The sequence below is a fragment of the Buteo buteo genome, unplaced genomic scaffold (genome assembly GCF_964188355.1).
Source record: "Buteo buteo unplaced genomic scaffold, bButBut1.hap1.1 HAP1_SCAFFOLD_285, whole genome shotgun sequence".
Taxonomy (NCBI): Eukaryota; Metazoa; Chordata; class Aves; order Accipitriformes; family Accipitridae; genus Buteo; species Buteo buteo.
The window spans coordinates 1-18,107 of NW_027439449.1; the positions used below are offsets into that span (position 1 = coordinate 1).

At 54.7% G+C, this 18,107-nt stretch overlaps 1 protein-coding gene across 1 annotated transcript; it reads left to right on the top strand.

Moving 5' to 3' along the window:
- The first annotated feature begins 45 nt into the window (after nucleotides 1-45).
- Nucleotides 46-10,378, top strand: LOC142028363 (maestro heat-like repeat-containing protein family member 2B). Its single transcript, XM_075022254.1, has 18 exons — nucleotides 46-277; nucleotides 526-645; nucleotides 846-968; nucleotides 1,801-1,962; nucleotides 2,190-2,312; nucleotides 2,641-2,708; nucleotides 3,055-3,190; nucleotides 3,296-3,391; nucleotides 3,849-3,953; nucleotides 4,167-4,290; nucleotides 5,226-5,332; nucleotides 5,774-5,926; nucleotides 7,036-7,181; nucleotides 7,428-7,590; nucleotides 7,885-8,060; nucleotides 8,675-8,812; nucleotides 9,009-9,120; nucleotides 9,295-10,378. The coding sequence occupies exons 3-18, from the start codon at nucleotides 849-851 to the stop codon at nucleotides 9,343-9,345; spliced, it is 1,980 nt and encodes a 659-aa protein (XP_074878355.1). The 5' UTR covers nucleotides 46-277; nucleotides 526-645; nucleotides 846-848; the 3' UTR covers nucleotides 9,346-10,378.
- The last annotated feature ends 7,729 nt before the right edge of the window (nucleotides 10,379-18,107 follow it).

An 18,107-nucleotide genomic window follows, 5' to 3' on the forward strand; every position in this document is an offset into this window, starting at 1 on the left:
ATGAGGCGTTAGGAGAAGAGGGAAGCTGGTGAAAAGAGGCTTGGGTGGGGTGAGGGAGGAGACTGCCGTTCCCGGCAGCTCTCCCCCGCAGCATCCCGGGACACGTGAGCGTGGAAAGGGCCCTGGCCAAGGTCTGGGGAACACTCGCTTCCTTTCCCGTTCACACCAGTTTCTGCGAGCGTCGCTGGAGCCCGTGGAGGACAAGGCCTGGACCGTAGGCCTGAGCCAGGAGCTGAGCCAGCGGCTGGGCAGCTCTGCTGCCGGCTCCTGGGAGGAGGTGTGTGTCCTGCCCGGCACTGGGGCTGGAGCTGGCGCTGGTACTCTGCCCACGCAGGCAGATTTCACTGCTTTCCTTTCCCTCGTCCCCAAAAGGCGTTTCCCCTGGGCTGCCCCAGCGGCTGGCCACAGCCTGGCATCGTGGCCGGCTCTGCCTGCTCCCGGAGGTGGTGGGGTCCATCTGGGGCCAGCCCTCTCCTGACGGGTCGGGCCATGACTGCATCTCGGGCTCGGCTTCTTCTCTTTCAGCTTTTCCTGTACAAGGCTCTTGGGACGGTGCTGGCAGCTTGTCAGGACCTCAGACACGTCCAAGGGCAGGTGCTGAGGTTCCTCCAGGAGACAAACCCTGTGGAGCTGTCTGAGGCCAAGGTGAGGTGATGCTCCTGTCCTGAGCAGCCCCTGGATTTTCCTGGGGGAGAGGGAGGGCTGCTCCTGGCCCAGCTCCAGACCTCCTTCCTTTCCCCGTTGCTGCTGTTTCCGGCTTGCTGCAACGTCCTGCCCGGCCACGGTCGCTGGCCACGGCTGAATGCCTGGACTGGAACCGACTCCCCGTTTCTCCGTGGTTGCAGGGAATGATTTCTGTTGTGTCCCACGCTGCCGAGAGCCACTTCCACCTGGTCTTGGGCACGGTGACTATGTTCTCTGCCGCTTTCACCAGAGACTGGTCCCGCCAGGCTTCCACGGGCTGGGAGGTAAAGGAACGAGGGGCTTGCTGGTTGGCTTTCCTTTTTTGGCCTTCTTTCCACTTCTACACCTGCAGCAGCCACCCTGTGGCAGCTGCCTTGAGATTAACCTTCTTGGAAGAGCTACCCGAGACCTGTGTTTCAGAGGGGACATCCTGGCCTTGGGGCCCCTGAGGGGTCTCTGGAGAGGATGGGGTTTGGCACCTGGTGGATCAGAGCCACCCAGCTGGGGCAGCTGCAGCAGTTGCTTGCTTGCTTGCTTGCTCGCAGCCACATTGCCCTGACTTAACTTCAGCAGGAGCTGGTGACAAGGGGGTGGGCACAGTGTGACACTCTGCCCCTTCCTCAAAGCTGAGGGCTGGGAGCAGGAGCCTGGTGAGGTCTCGTTGGCTCTGCTCCCCACCTGGGGGCTGTGGGGAAGCCTTTCTGGGCAGGGCAGGGCCCTGCAGAGAGAGCAGTGCAGCCTGGCCTGGGGAGGTGAGCAGACCGGGCTCATCTGCGCCACTGACCCGCACAGGCTGCACGGCTCTGAGCAGGACCGTGACAGGCTATGTCGGGTACCTGTCCGCAGAAAGGTTCCAGACAGCTCCCCGGCCTCTCGAGTCAGTGGTATAACAGCCAGCAGCGTGTGTGATGCTGGCTGCACCTCCTCCCTCTCCGAGAGAGAGAACTCAAGCTGCGGGGTGGGAACAACTCCCAGCCCCAGCACTCGCAGCTCGGGGAGCTGCTGGGAGGTGCTGGGGGAAACAAAGAGCTGGCGAGGGTGCGGGGCAGGGCCTGCCGCAGGAGCCCGCCGCAGGAGTCCCGGGGCTGATGTCTCAGGGCATCTCTGTCGACACAGGTACAGCGGCGGCAGAAGATGGAGCGAACCCGGACCATTCGTGCTGCTCTCATGCGCACCTACAGCGGCATTGCGCTGCATGCCCCCAAGGAGCAGCTGCTCACCTGTGTGGATAAAGAAATCATGGGCAACATCCTGAGGCTCTCCAGAGATAAAGAGAGGGTAGGAGCACAGGGCGCGTAGGGTGGGGATGCCCGGGTGCCCCAGCTCCGGCCCCTCGGGGCTGGGGTGTACCGAGATGGGCGGTCTCTTCCTAAAGACCTCCCAAGGAGGGGTTTGTCCTCAGTGTCCAGATGCAAGCCCTCTGTGGCTTCTCCCTGCCCATGCTCCTCTTCCACCTCTCAGCCCTTCAAAGAGTTCAAGGGGTGCTTTGCTCTCTTTGGCCTCAGGACTTGCAGCTCAAGCTCGCCCTGGTGCAGAGCATCACCGAGGTCAGTTGTGCCATCCAGGCTGTGGGCGACTGCGGCAGCTTTGAGCTCTCCTTAAAGCAGGAGGCGATGCGGACCCTGCTGGTGAGTGTCCGTAGCTGGAGCCGTCACACGGGGGAGTTTTGGGCTGTGCCGTCAGCCTGGTTTCCCCAGAGGCATGATGGCCTCTCGGCTTCACGCGAGCTCCTGGAGCTGTGTCCGCAGCTGGTGGGGCCCTCGGGTGCTGGTACTGGGTGGCTGTGGCTGAGGAGCAGGGTCCCTCCTGCAGTGCCTTTGTGCCTTTGGGGTTCCGTGGGGGAGATGGGGCAGCGTCTGCCCAAGCCTGGCAGCAGAGCCTGTCCCCGGGGCGGCGGGAGGGCTGTCCCGTGTCCCTGCCCGCTGCCAACTCTGCACTTGTCTCTGGGACTTGCAGGACTGGATAAAGAGGGAGCCCTGGGACTCCCTGGTGTATGGAGTGTTTCAGGCCCTGGAGGAGTTGAGGTGAGGTCTGTTCCCCAGGCTCTGGGCACTCCCAGTGTGCCCCAGCCCAGCTTGAGCATGGGGCCAGGAGCTGCTGGGGCTGTGGAGTGGGAGGGTGTTCCCCATTCCAGGTGTCTCCCAGAAGAAGGGAGCCCCAGGGGTTCCTTAACCTGGGGGGGGTGGGGGGGTTGCCTGCTGCCTGGGAGGAGGTAGGAATTGCTGGAGCTGAAGGCAGTGCTCGCTGGCATGGGCTGGGGGGGTTGGATTTGGGGCCCTCGATTAGGAGGGACTCAGTTGTGGTTTAAACCACCCTGGAGAGGGCTAGTAAATCCCCTTTCTGTTTTGTCTCCCTTCTTCCTCTGGCCAGCAAGCTGAGGCCGCCTCTGAGCAGGAAGGAAAATGGCAACCTGCTGGCAGTGTGCTGCCAGAGTGTTTTGTCCCATCCTTCCGAGGAGCAGATGAAAAAGGGAAGGAAGAGTGTGAGGGCAGCTGTGAACATGGAGGTACCCACCGGCCAGTGCCTGCCCACCTCTGGGTCAGGATCCCACCTCAGCACGCCCTGGCAGCCCCCATGATGCATAGCCTCAGCTCTCCTTTGCTGCTTTTAGCTTCTGCACAGGAGAGGCATGGAAGATCTGGGCCACCTCATAGAAACCCTTCTGGAGGCTGAGGCGACCTCTGCCTGCTTTTGCAAAGTGTTCCACGTGAGTAGCCACGGGGCAACAGGGAAAGCGTTGCCAGGGCAGAGAATCGAGACCTTAGTGGGTGATAGGAGGTGGATACCTTTCCTCCAGACAAATGGGGCTTTGGCTCCTTGCTCTGGGGCTGTGCATCTGGCCGGGGCTGGGGGTCAGGAGTGCCTGGCCACTGCAGCCTCAGGACAGGCAGTGAAGTGGGCCCTGGTGGAGGGAAAGCCAAGAGCCAGCCCTGAGCTGGGCGAGAGCAGCCCTGGGGGGAAGGCCGGAGCAGGGAGACGCCAGCAGGGAAGCAAGACCTGACACAGGGCAGAGGCGGCTGCATAGCGCGAGGCGGTGAAGGCTGCAGGGCCGGTGCTTGGTGGGGCGGGGGATGCGCCAGGAAGGGGCCAGAGAAGAAGGGAGAGGGAGAGGGATCTCGGGGAGAGAAAGATTCCTGTTGCGAGAGAGATGCCCCCTGCCCCAGGTCCTGAAGGGCTGGCTCACCTCAGCCAAAGAATGGGAGCGGGAGAGAGCCCTGCGGGTTTGCACCCACGTGCTGGGCGCTTGCAAGGAGCGATGTGAGCTCACGGTGAGTAGGGACCCTCCGCGTGCCCTAGTGCCCCATTCCCACCATTCGTGGCCCTGGAAAGGAGCCCTGCCCAGCTGGGTGCTGGCTTTCGGGGCCCCTGGGATTATGGGGCAGCCCTTCTGCCTGGTCGCTGCCCAGGGAGCAGGCTGGGCAGTAGAGGCGAGCGGGCGCTGGGACTGCCTGCAACCTTTTTCCTGCTGCTGTCCCCTGCAGAGAGGATGTCCCTACAAGCAGTTCGGCTCCCTGGTGGGACTGCTGGGGTCTCTGACCAGCGACTGCCTGGACACGTGCCACCAGAGGGCATGGGTCTGCCTTGGCTACCTTCTCCAAATGCAAGGTGAGGAGAGCAGGCGCTTCCCAGCCTTGCTCAGCCCGATCCTCCCTCCCTCCCTTCCTGGCCTGGCGCCACCGGGGTCCCGTGGAGGGAAGGGGGAGGCAACGTGCTGGGCTGGTTTTGTGCCCCCACCCTGTTAGCCCTCTGCCCCCCTGCCCATCTCAGGAAGGATCCCTGAGAGAGTGTTGCCGAGTCCCACCTCCCCGGGGCGTGCGTGAGGTTGGGTGGTCAGGGCCATCCCTCACTGCTGTCTGAGAGCAGGACGTCGTCACCAATGCTGGGGACTGTCCCCCTCCACGTCTGTCCCTCTCCACGGTCCAGGCAGGAGAGACAGAGGGTGGTCAGACAACTCGCTCGGATGAGGTCCCCGACGTTTCAGAGGGTGCCTTCCCCCTCGCTCCCTGCCTTCAGCCTGGAGAGACAGGCAGCTACCCAGGCAGTCTCCAAAGTCATCCCTGGCAGGGAAGAAATCTCCTGGGGAGCACAAGAGAGGAAGCCAATTTGCTGCCCAGAGCAAACTGGGCAGGGAGGAGGGATCTGAGCTGCAGGCCCAGAGCGTGCTGCAAAGGGTTGAGTTTGCAGCCTTTCCTCTTCAGGCAGCAGGGTCTGCCTGTGCTGAGGAAGTCACAGGGAGGTTTCCTGCCTCCCAGAGACGATGGCGGCCTGTGTGGGAATAGGGGACGCAGCTGCTAGGAGCAGAGGCTGCTGAAACCCTGAAGCCCCAGCAAAAGGTTTAAGGAGGAAGAGGGCTCTTTCCAGCCCGGGGTTTGTCAGCCATTTATCAGGCTCAGGAAATCCCGCTGCCCCAAGTTCAGGAGGGCCCTGGCTTTCCCTGTGGCCTTCCCTGCCACCACGGGGGTTCTCCTTTATTGGTATCTGGGGGCAGAGGTTGGCTTTCTGTAGACGTGACTCCTCTTCTCTCCTGCTGTTTGTTCCAGCCAAGAGCATGAAGGTGCCGCAGGCAGATGAGATCCGGTGCCTTTGTGAGGAGCTGAACAGCCCGGACACCGAGACTTTTGCGGAGACCTGTACCCAAATAACAAAGGTAACTGGCCCCGAAACAGTGGGGTGGGGGCCCAGCTCCTGGGCTCCTGCACGTCTCCCTGCTCCCCTCCAGAGTCTCTGTCTCCAGAGCGGGCTGTCCAGGACAGCTGTTGTTAGCAAGTAGCAGGAGGCTCTGAGGCAAGACCGTCCTTTAAGGCACGCTGGAGCAGACACCGTGATGTGTGCGTTTGCACACACGTGTGCGTGCGTGAGTGCTCTTGTCAGAATACCAATTTGGTATATAAGCAAACAACAAGGGGGTAGACACTTCCAAATCGGTTAGCTGCACCAGATGTAAACAGCACTGTAGGCACAGCAGGAGGGCCAAGAGACTGGCCCCTCCATGACTGCTGAACTAACAGTCCCGTCAAGTTGCCTTTCCTTTCCGAATCGCTGGGGCAGAGCTGTGATGCGGGCTCTCCTGTTCCTGACTTCTCTCCAGGCTGTTTGCAGGTGCATCCCTGCAGCACAGGCTGTGGACTTTCTGACTGCCATCCTGGACAGCTTGCTGCATGTCATGCCCCCACGTGCAAGAGCAGTGAGAAAGTGGGTGTTCATCTTCCTGGTGGAATGCAGAGAGGAGATAGTCCAGGAGGTAAAGGAGAGCTTTTTTTCCATTAGACTTCGTCTTTTCTCCTGTTGGCTGTTGCACTGCACCCTGTGCAGTTGGCATGGGCTCAAGAAATGCCGCCTGTGTGCCGAGCCAAGGGGCTCCTGATGGTCCGAGTCGTGCATTAGCACCCGCTGCTGGCGCCTGCTCCGGCTGGTGACAAGGCTATGGGCACTTCTTGTCCAAAGGCTGCCATTGGTCCGGGTCCTTCCCATGAGTGAGGCACTGGGAGGCACCAGCCTTGCCATTCCTCCCCTTCCTCTGGGGTCACTGTCAGTCCTCCCTGCCCTGGGACCCACCTCACCCTTCTCTTTCTTCACTGGTCCCCAATTCCATCTACTCTGAGCTTTGCTGGGCACGCTAGGTTTTCCACAGGTTGCATAGTTGTTCATTGCTCTCACTGCTTTCCCCGACTGTGGTGTTACCCAGCCTGTGAGGTGCCCTTCCTTTAGCCACTAGTTGCTGCCCATCTGTAGCCTGGGAGCCTCTGGCCTCGTGCTGTGCCTGCCCTTTCAAGGCTCCTGTTCTCCTCCGCTCACGCTCTGCTGCGCTCCGCTTGGGCTCTAGGGCCACCAGTGGCTCAAGCAGTGCAGACTAACTCAGTCTCAGGAGGGTAGAGGCAAGGAAAAGCGTCCCTGGAGAACGGGGTTCCTCTGGAAGGAGACACGTGCGCTTGCAGAGGCCCTGCAAGGCATCTGCGGGGTCTCAAAGAGCGTGTTTGGTCGTGGTCTTGCATCGCTACAGACACATGGGGAGAGTTAGCCAAGCGCTGAGCGTGAAATGGGTCCGTGTCCTCTGTGTGCACACAGGGCACGCAGCCGCTCATGGGGTTGGGCCTGGGCACATGCAGCGACCGAGGCTGTGCATGTGAGCGTGTGCATGCGTGTGCGTGTGTGCATGCAGGTGCACGATTGCCAAGAGCACACTGGGCTCCAGATGTGAGCCAGGGTCAGGCAGGGTGGAAGGCGTGAGGTTTCGAGCTGGATCTGGACTCTGTGTCGAGGCAGCAGGCATCGCTCATGTGCCGAATGACTCTGCCTGGGCCCCACAGGAGGGGGTAAAGGAGCCCTTCTTTCTCCTCTTCTTCCATTCAGGTGCCAAAAATCCTGAACACCCTTTACAGCTACATGCAGCAGAGCACCCACAGGCCCTTCCTGCTCCGTGCAGTGTTTCTCCTCACCCGCTTTCACCAGGAGCCTGTAATCAGCAGTCTCCTCCAGAAGAGTCTGCTCATGGACAGGTACGGGCACTACCCACCTCCCCACTGTAGTCAAACAGGGACCCTGCAGCTTCCTTGCCCTGGGGGGGTCCGGTTGAGAAGCAGGTCTTTTTTTTCTGCCCAAGCAGTCTGGAGTGTTGCAAGACTGCGTGCTTGTGTCTCTGCTGTGAGTGGGGCATTGTAAGCCGCACTGCAGGTGAGGAGGTTTGAGGGCACCGCAGGACCGCAAGGATACGGGCTCAGGGGTGAACGTCTCTTCCCTTGCAGTGACACGGTGGAGCTGTGGAGGAGCCTGGGGAGAAGCATCCTTGGGATTCAGATCCTGAGGTGCTTAGTGGAGAAATTAAACAGAGCAGGAAACGACCGCCTGGGGACGGACTCCTCCCCTTGTGAGCAGCACAGCTGTCAGACTGCTCTGGAGACTCTGACGGTACGTTCAACGGCAGACACCTTTCTGCAGCTCGGCATCTGCTTGCTAACTCACGCTTGGGCGCAAGGGAGTCAGGTGCCCTTTGCGGGTGCCCGTGGAGATTCGCAGGGCGCTGTGCTGGGCCGGCCTCAAGGAGTGCGGGGAGCCAGGGCAGTTTGGTACTCCTGAGCCACAAGGCTGTCGCAGAAGTGACAAGTGCGGACAGTGACCCCCCACCCTGGGCAGGCGGGGGAACCAGGCTGGTGGGAAAAGGCCTTCCCTGAACAGGTGGTTCTTGGTCATGTTTCTCTGCAGATCACCCGTGCCATCTCCGAGGTGGTGTTTGCCCTGAGGAGCACGGAGGAGCTCAGGCGACTGCTTCCCCACCTCCTTCCCAGCCTGCTCAGGTGGGCCAGTGAAATGCTGGGTGGGGAGAGGCAGCTTTTGCTCATGACCAGCTGGAAACAACTGCATGTGGAGAAGCCGTGCAGGTAAAGAGCCGAAGGGGCAGATGGAGGGGCTGGCTTCAGTTCCCCGTGCCAAGGCATGTGCCTTTGTGGGGCTGAGGGAGGGCTTCGCCTGCCCCACTTCCTAGATGTGGAAAGCGGTCGTCGCGGTTGGTTTTACTTCTGTTCCTTCGTGGAGCAACTCCAGCTCCCAGGCAGGAAGGTCTTACGCAGCTCATACTGCGGATGGCCGTCCTCTTGCCTCCTGCATACCCTTGTGTGCACAATAGCATTGCACTCCCTCAACGGACCCCCGCTGGAGCAGTGACTCTTGCGGGCACTGGTGTCATTCTTGGCCAAAGGCTGGTGGGAAGAGGTATGAGGTGTTGGCCTTGGTTGACACCTAGCGTGGAGTCAGTCTAGAGGCGTGGGTTTTCTTCTGCTTCGGTGGGTCTGGGGCATGAAGAAAATGCCAGTGTCGTTAGCTGCAGTCTGGAAGGCTGTGAAGCATCATTCCAGGGGTATTTAGCTCTGCTGCAGATCAGTCTTCCCCGAACCTGCTGCGATTTGAGAGTTCTTGGGGTTTCTGGCGGTGGTGCTCTTTGGACTTGTTTTGTTTGATTGGGTTTGTTTATTTTGCACTTTGTTTCTTTTGCCAGGATTTTCCTTTCAGCTATAAAGTTGGTGCTGGGCAAATGCATGGCGCAGAAATGGACGCAGCTGCTCGAGATTTGGGGAGTGTGGGCTCGCCTGGAAGTCCCCGTGGCTCACCCTGAGGGGGTGCGTCTCCTGACCAGGTAAGAGCCCCAGGGATGCATCTGGCCAACTCCTGCAGGGCTGTGCCCAGGGAAATGGCCGCTGGGACCCTCCCGGCGTGCCCGGGAAGCCGTCGGGAGCTGAAGAGTAGTGTCTGCATCAGCGCAAGTGAATTTTGGAGGCCCGGCCTGTGGCCTTCCTGGGTAACTGTGTCCCTCGCTTGTGACCCCTGCGCAGTGTCCTGCTCAACGCTGGAGTCGTCTCCCCCTGTCTGGTGAAGAACCTCTTGCCGTGGCTGAATTCCTGCTCAGTTCAACTGCGGATGACAGCTACAGCTTTCTTTGCTGAGGTAAGGCAGGAGATGGGGAAGGAAGGGGTCAGAGGACTTTTACCGAGATACTGCTGCTTGGGATGTCTTTTTTTGTGGGAAGATCCCTGGCGAACGGGTCCCTGGAGCGGGGTGGCCAGGGGAGCACCTGGCCGGGACCAGGTCCCCACGGCGCTGCCTGTGGTGTTGTTCCAGATCTCTCGGGACCGCAGGACGACAGGGACCTCCGAGCGAGGCAGGCACTAGAGCAATCCCTCCGCAATACCTGGCCCCAGCCAGCACCACGGAGTTAATTAAAGCTCATCAAAAGACACCGAAAGGGGAGTGTATCTGTTCTTTCCCTAATAGCACCCTGGCAGCTGGTGAGACAACGTGTGGGTGACACCGAGGCTGGGGGCTGCCAGCTGTGGGGCCCCTCTCAGATCTTCCCGGGCTGGGGACAATGGAGTCATGCCAGGACAGAGCCCAGAGCAGGGGTCTCCCCGTGGGGTCCTGGGGCCTTGGCGTGCCCTCCCACTGCCCATGGGGATCCCCTCGCCACCCCTCCCACCGCGGCACGACCACCTCCAGCACCAGCCCGCGCTGGTGCAGGGAACAGCCCGCGAGAGCCCCGACCGTATCGCCACAGCAGGCTTCGCCCTCCCGGTGTCCCATCACGCTGGGACCCCCCACAGCACTGCCCAGTGACACACTGGGGGGAGTAGGGGGCACTGGGGGGAACCGAGGGGGTCACAGGAGGTTACAGGTGTGTGGGCAGAGGGCGGAAGGGGGGCACTGGGGGACGAGTGGGGAATGGCGGGGGGACCTTAAAGGGTCAGCAGCGGCACAGGGGCCGAGCAGAGGGACGGAGAGTAGCATCTGGCTGGCCCATCGGACCCCTGCCCGTTAACCCAGGCCCCACTGGTGCTGTTCCTCACCCCCAGCGAGCCTCCGCACATCTGCAGGGGGCAGGGGCAGCTCCACACAGGGAGGCCACCAGCAGAGACGTGGTTTTGTCCCTTGGGCTGCTGTGCACGCTGGCCCGGCTGCGAGCCCACGTGAGCCTCAGCCCCCTGTCCCGCGGGTCCCACCACACGCGCGTGACCCAAACGGAACGCTCTGCAAAGTTCGCTCAAAGGAAGCACGTGCTTCCGCCTTGCCCAGTCCTTCCTAAAGGTGTTCCTTGGTAAAGGTGAGGATGTAAGCGGGAACGGAGCCCCTTTCTGGGTTGAACAGCAGGCTGAGGGGGGCTCCTGCTGTGGCGGGGGCACCGGCAAGGGCCAAGCTGGCCAGTCTTCCTTCGTCCCGGTCTTCAGAGGTGGCAACCTCCTGCGTGCTCTGGGCTGGCACAGCCTTGCCCGTGACCCAGGGGAAGCTTCCCTCTCCCCGAGTCCAGAGTCCTGCCCCATACACGGCACCCTGGGGCAAAGGGCAGAGGAACCAAGAGGTTCCCCTCCTTCGCAGGGTCCCCAGCGTCAGCTGTAGCATCGCGCCTATCCTTTGTAGTGCCCAGAGCCTCCTGTTTCGGGCCGAAATCCTCGGTTTTCGGGTCCAAACCCGCCTTTGATGACCCCCAGCCTTTCCTCAGGGCCCACAGCTCCATGCTGAGGCTCTCAGCCCTAAAGGTGGAGTTCGTTGCCTGGCAACCTCCACCCAGCAGTCCCTGGGGAGTCAGTGGGCCCAGGACAGCCAATCGCATTTGAGGAGGCGGGGGCAAGGCATGTGATCGATAGGTAACCCACCAGTCAAGCTTCGAGGCCTGCAGGAGAGGTGGCAAGAGGGGAAAAAGCCGGGCTCCCTGCCGGGTGTGTGTGTGGGGGGGGGTGTTGGTTGGAGGCGGGGCATGCCCGCTCCACCAATCACAGCTGGCAAGAGCAAAGCAGAGATGACTGATGAGCCGCCTGACCCATCACTGGATGGGAGGAGCGATCTCATGCAGCCAATCGGAGGAAACATCGCCTCAGGGAAGGGCGGGCCCCAAAGCAGGGCACAGTGGCAGCCGAGGGGACCGATCCTCCGAGGCAGCACTGCCTGAAGGGAGGAGACTGGCAGCCCTCCCCAGCTGTGCTGACCCATGGGAGAAGAAGGTGGGGCCTTCTCCTGGGGCCAGGAGTTTCCTCTAGGCACCTGCAGTGCCGAGGGCTCCGGCAGTCCTGGGAGCTGAGTGTGCCAGGCGCAGGGCAAGCGGCTGAGCTGGGCGTTCTCCAGCGGCAGGCATTTGGACGAGGGGGGCTCGGCGGGAACCCGTCTTGCCCTCCCGCTTCTTCTTGTGCTTCTTGAAGTGGAAGCACTTGTGCAAGGCTCCAGGAGGAGTTCATTTGGTGCCCGCCCTTGCTAATTGCAGGTGGGTGGTCTGCAGTGGGCAGGGAATGGGACAGGACTGCTCGCAGGAATGCCGTGGGAGGGGAGGTCCGTCGCTCAGGGAGACAAGGATGAAGGGTGGGCATTGAGGGTTGTGGTGCTTCTCTTCCCAGGTCACCATTACGCGTGAGGAAGCTCTGCTTCCCTGGCAGTGGCCGAACATCTGCCTGCCCTCGGGAAGCCAAAGGCAGAAATCAAGCAAGAGTCGGGATGGAGTTGCAGGAATAGTCGCCACCTGTCGACCCCAGCTGTCGCCCCAGTTCATTCTCTGTGTGGAAAGGCAGTTCAGGGTGCCAGGAAAAGGTAATTTAAGGGATCTCCACTGCTTATCGGTTCTGCTGACTCTCATGACTTTACCGGCATTGTGGCATTTGGTGCTAATGCCAAAGCTCTTGGGGAAATCTGTGTCAGGGTATTGGCATCTCTTAGGGCTGTGATCCTGTGGTAGAGGGGAAAGCTAAAAAAATGAGACACAACTGTAAGTAAAGAAGCAACATTGAGAGGGGGGGGAAAAATACATTTTCCCAAAACACTTTTGAGGTTTAGGGATTTGGTTTGAGAACTCTTGTTTTGGTGACACACTTGCTAATAAGTCCAAAAAGAGATTTATCTTTGCTTTCATTGAGATTTTGACTTGAGTGCAGTTAGTGATCTGCTGTAACCTTAAATCACTCCTGTCATCTGACCAATTCTCTGTTTTGTCTCTACTACTGAGCTGATTTTCTTATCTCAAATGTGGCATAAAATTTGCATGTACTTCCTGGAAATTGAAAGATTTAACAGTGCTTTGTGGAGTGCTATTCAGTCGATGGGCGCATGGCACACAAGAATTTAGGGGTAAAAGTTCTTTTAGAGGTTCTGAGGGTTATGGTCCTGCTGAAAGATTAGTGAGAAATTCAGCTACACAGTTGTCAGGACTCATAAAACTTGCCAAGACTGCAAATATGTGATGTCTGGGCTTTGGTGTTGACTAAGCACAGTGCAAACACAGGTGGATACAAAAGCTGGAAACAAGAGCTTAGGCATAAAAGAACCAAACCAAACCAAAACCCAAGATGATGGAAGAGAGAAAAATGTCCTGCCAAAAATACTCCTTTAATTATTCACCGACAGAAAAGACAACTTCCAGAAGAGATTGTCTTCCTGGATGCAACTGTGAGAAGAAACCTAATTACTGAACCAAAATAGTACACATATTGTAGGATGATAATAATGCATTAAGTATAAAATAAATAAAAAGGCAGAAGAAGCCATGCTGCATTTCCTTCAGATTGTGGATTGCCTCTCTTCCAAAGATACTAGATGTTTATCTGCCCAGTACTAACAGCACTTAAATATTATTTGCTGTTTGTAAATGAAGTATTTGAATTGGAAGTAAAGGCTTAAGATTATGAAGCTTTTCACTGCCAACAAAATGTCTAGGTGCTGAAGGAGCTGGCTGCTTGCTGGTCCCAGGGTGCAGGTAAAGCTACTTTCTGATTATCAGAGATGAATCAGAATCTCGGACATTGCCTGACTCTTCATCATCTCGGTATCGTGCTGAATATCAGTAGCAGGCAGGGAAGGGGGTTCTTGTGTCCCTGTCTGAGATGCCAAATTGTGATTTCTGCTCTCTGTCCCAGGTACGTGCCTGTGCAGGCAGCTAGATGGGAGCTTTCCCTCTGCAGAGCACGGCTCTCTGCGGTTTGCAGAGAATAATGTTTTCTACAGCCTTGTTTTCAGCTTTAGGCAGGTCTGGCTTCATTTTTTGGGGGAGGCAAGAAGGCTTGCCTTCTGGGAGTGTGTTTCACCACTGTCCCATTTTTGCTGAGGTCCATGAGTGTCCCTAGTTGTGAGTAAAGGAGCCCTGGTGGGACTGTGGGCTGGAGATGTGCTGCTTTTTGCCCCTTCTGCCCCTCCTCTGAAGATCTGATAGCAGAAGTGTCTTTGAGACAGGTTTTTTGACCTGCTTCAATGCAGTAATGGATTACTGAGAAGCAGCAGTACCAGGGAGTATGAATGCAATTTTCTCTTGCATGATTTGGCTGAAGATCAGAAATGTGCTTCACTGAATAGGAACATTGTTGATTAAAATGGCATGACTGTTGATGCCATATTACAGCGGTATCTTGCAGTGTTGGAAGCTCAAATCTATCTTTTCGTGTTAACTTAAAGCTTAAACTCTGAGAAGACTGTAGGAATTTAAAAATCACCCTCTGCAACCTATGCAGACCTTGAGGTATGAGCCAGACTGAGAGGAGTGAAGAAAATGTGTTCATGCTTTTTTATCCAGCTGAAAGAGCTCTGTATAGCTTTAAATGCTGTTGCATCTCATTTTTAGTTGAATATAAGCAGATGGTAATAGATTAGGTGTCAGATATCTTGTGAGGGCAACTACCTGGCAATGACATATTATTAACAGTAGTTTAAATGATTGCACTTGTTTCAGAACAAAAAGTGGAGTTCTGTCTATTTTTAATCTGAGTTTCTGAACTATCTGATTGGAACTTAGTACTGGGGAGGCCTTCAATACAATTTTTTTTATGATGATCACTAGGGTGTGATGGTTGTCGGTTATTTTTAGGTGGTGTGGTCAAATCAGAGGTGTTGAAAGCTTACCCCTCATCTAATTGGGGTGGGTTTTGTTTGTTTTCGGTGCTTATTTCTTTTGGAAAAGCTGAAGATTAAAATCTCTCTGTATATACCCATGCACCCCTTCTCCATGGTGTTTACATAAATGTTTAGGCTGTTTTCCAGGCTGTTTCCTTCGTGCAAGACTGGTTGGAATCACCTTAAAACACCCTTTTACCCAGCACCTGCGAGGGAGGACCACAGTGTTTGGGGACCTCGGTGGTCCCAGTGCCTGAGGATGGTGTGTGCACACACACACACATTTATCTGGGGTGTTCCTGCAGCTCCCTGGGACTGGGCTGTAGCCAGGGCCAGGGTTTGTGAAACCCCTTGTCTGAAGATTTCTTGGGACCACAGCACCCACAAGGGCAGGAGCAGAGGGACAGGGAAGAGAAGCATTTAGCAATATTTAGCAGGGGCTCTCACCAAACCAGGCTGATCCACTCTCCAGCTTCTCCCTTAACTTGGGGGGAATCTGCTACCACAGATGTTTCTGGCGTTTGCCGCATCGGGAGGATTGTCAGTGGGCTGCACTGGGAGCAGGTTATGGGAAATAAGAGCCTGTAATGGTCAGACTACAATGCTGGGAGATTTTTACAGTAATGCCCGTGCTGCAAGAATCCAAAGGTCAGAGAGGAAAATTGCAATACCAACTTCAATTAGTGACTAAGAAAGGGAATGACTTTCATGATGTGTCAGACTGTGCCTCTAAGCCCTATGAGAAGCTGCCACCCTTCTCCGATGACAGGTAGCGTCGTGGCAGTGGCTACTGCTGGGCCAGGAGCAGCAGGCAGATGCTGCGCAATAAAATGAGAGCAGAGACCAGGCAGGCTTGGTCTGTGAAGGATCTGCTATCCCATAATTCATTCCCTGCCCTTATTCACTGGAGGCTGAATGTGAGGATCTTTGTTCACTGGGGTTTTTTTGTTTTGGTTTTGTGGTTTGTGGGTTTTTTTTTTTTTCTCTTTCTTTTGGTTTGGTTTGTGGTTTGTGTTTTTTTTTTAGGGGAGTTTAGGAGAACTGACTATGGGCAGCAGAGAAGATCTGGTGATTCAAAGGATCTTTTTTCAGTTGTTCATGCTAGAAAGTTCTTGGGGTTTTTTGTTTTGTTTTTTTGTTTGCTTCTTCCTGCTGCCACTGAACACCTCTGGGATCCATTACATTTTACGGGGATTGTTGCTTTGGAAGATGGCAGGAGGTCCTGTGGCCCTTTCTGCCAGCCAGCCCTGCAGGAGCAGGGAAGCTCTGCTGGGAGGAGGCCAAGGAAGGGTGTCAACAGCTGCTGTAGAAATCCAGACGAGCAGTTCAGGTACATAGGAGGGATCAGGGGTACAGTCCAAAGGAGCCACGCAGGGATGTGCTTGAATGATGACTGTTCCCTCCCACCCCAGTGCTATGAAGGACATTTGTGCCCAGGTCTTGTACCAAGGGACTGTCATACCCTCGTGTACGGGGACCCCTCGTACACGCACCCTGGCACGATTAACTTTGCACAATCTTGGCCCCCTTCCCTGTCTTCAGGGGAACCCGAACTAGTAAAACGTTTTTGGCTTGTTTTTCTTCCTTGCATGGTGAGGATGGACCATGGCAGCATGATGTCCTTACAGTGTCACTTGGTGGGGAGACTTGGACTTGTCCTCTACAGGCTGGACACTAACTGTCCAAATGACTTCCTAGAGCTGGCTGCAACAAAGAAATGCAGTGTCATGCTAAGGAGGAAATGACAGCTGGATAGCTCCCTCCCAGAAGCTATAGCAAAAGAAGAGAATGAGAAAAATGAGGGATAATTGTTCCTGACAATGGTGTCTTTTAAAATCAAAATAGAGATTTTTTTTTTTCCTTCAAAATAGAGATTTTTTTTCCCTTCAAAATAGAGATTTTTTTTCCTTCAAAATAGAGATTTTTTTTCCTTCAAAATAGAGATTTTTTTTCCTTCAAAATAGAGATTTTTTTTCCCTTCAAAATAGAGATTTTTTCTCTCCTTCAAAATAGAGATTTTTTCTCTCCTTCAAAATAGAGATTTTTTTTTTCCTTCAAAATAGAGATTTTTTTTTTTCCTTCAAAATAGAGATTTTTTTTTTTTCCTTCAAAATAGAGATTTTTTTTTTTTTCCTTCAAAATTTCTCAGGAAGTTTTTGGTGATGTTGGACTCTCCAGTGCAGAATGATCTGAACACCGCTGCAGTGTCCTGATGACAGGACTTTTCCAAGCACTCAGCTTTAGAAATAGTCTATGGAAAGATGTCCATGTCCTGGGCATGAGATTTAAAAAAAAAACCAACAAAAAACCAAATTAAGAAAATAAAATTTGAGTGGAAAGTCCTCCTTTCTCCCCAGTGCAATAATTCTTCGTGGCACTTGGAATCATGCTCAAAAATGTTGAATCTCTTCCCCTTAAGTTTGAAAGACGGAAGAAAGATTTGAAAATAAACATGGAAGAACACCTGGTCTGCAGGAAAGTTTTTGTGGGGAAAAAAGTTATCAAAAGCAGCTTGGTGATGTGATTTTTATTTATTTATTTATTTATTTTCCTATTGCCATTTAGGTCAGAGGGACTAATTTGTATGATTTTCTTAAGAATGCTTTCATGTGTAAAATTTAGATCTCATAAATCAAGACTCAAACAGGACAATAGTAAGGATGGAAATGTTTTCTTTACTGGCATACTGGGGACAGACTTTATAGTAGAGAGTGTTGCAATAGGACAAGGGGTAATGGTTTTACACTAAAAAAGGGTAGATTCAGACTAGATATAAGGAAGAAATTTTTTACAGTGAGAGTAGTGAAACACTGGCACAGGTTGCCCAGAGAGGTGGTAGATGCCCCATCCCTGGAAACTTCAAGGTCAGGTTGGACAGGGCTCTGAGCAACCTGACCTAGTTGAAGATGCCTGTGCTCATTGCGGGGGGGGGGCGGGTTGGACTAGATGACATTTGAAGGCCCCTTCTAAGCCAAACTATTCTATGATTCTACGCTAACAAGTTTGGAACAATGTCATCCAGTTCTGGGCTCAGCAGAGAGGAGTGAAACATCACTGGAGTCAGGGTGCCACTTGTTTCTATTAAACATTTTGTTAGAATCTTTCTTTTCTTACTGTAGTTTTGTACAGGCATTCATCTGCCTTTTCCAGTGTTTAATATTCACATGCTGGAAGAGTAATTTAAATGGGTAATAGATACAGAGTGTAACCATTAAATCTAGTTCATAACAATGCAAACTATTGGATGGCAACAATTGCAAATATATGCCTGGCTTTGCAGGATGCCAACTCGTTGGCTTGGGACACAGAGCTCACCTTAAGTGACAATAAACATTTTATATTTAGATGTTCATTGCTGAGCCAGATGAACACAAAGAGCTGCAGCGTTTCATTTTTTTTTTTCTTTTTGTTTTATGTAGGGGCCTTATGCGGACTGACGGCAGTCCCGGAGAGAGATCCAGCCTCGCTCGAGTGGAGTACACCTGCAGCTTTTAATCAGAAACGACAGCTATAAAGCAGCACTATGTGCAATACCTCTGAGACCTGTACCCTTGCTGGTGCTCACACTTGCATGGAGGAGGAGGTGAGCAGGATGCCTAGCAATAAGAGAATGATAGCATTTGAAATTTCTGGAAGAAAAAGAGTTATTTCTGTCTGTTTTCTTCATTCCTGTCTTTTCTGCTCCTTCTGATAAGCAGTGTGGCTATGTTGTCGGAAGGATAAGCTGAGAAGTGGGTTAAATGAGAAGGTTTTCCTCTGGGGGGAAAAATCTGGAAGTGGCTTGGACCCATATTTTGTAGCTAAATGGATTGTAGCTGTAAAAACGTGCTGTAGCTAGACGATGAGTAAGGCTGTGTCACAAACTGGAAAAGTTGTGGCTGACTGAGGAAATCTGGAGGGGTTTTTGTGCTTGTGGAGTGTCTGTTTTTTAAGAGCTTCTGGAGAGCTGGATAGCTTCAAGAGTAATGTCAAGTCGTTTTGGGGTCCAAAAAAATGCTGAATTGCTGCAGGAGGAGTGTATGGGGTTTGCTGAATCTGAAATAGCTTGTGAGCACCACTGGAGGCACAGTGTTGTGGGG

Bases quoted from the DNA above. Each gene is read 5' to 3' on its own strand.
- LOC142028363 (XM_075022254.1), top strand. From the start codon at position 849: ATGATTTCTGTTGTGTCCCACGCTGCCGAGAGCCACTTCCACCTGGTC. The intron at 2,313-2,640 runs GTGAGTGTCCGT...TGGGACTTGCAG, and splicing joins AGGCGATGCGGACCCTGCTG to GACTGGATAAAGAGGGAGCC. The intron at 7,591-7,884 runs GTACGTTCAACG...GTTTCTCTGCAG, and splicing joins CTGCTCTGGAGACTCTGACG to ATCACCCGTGCCATCTCCGA.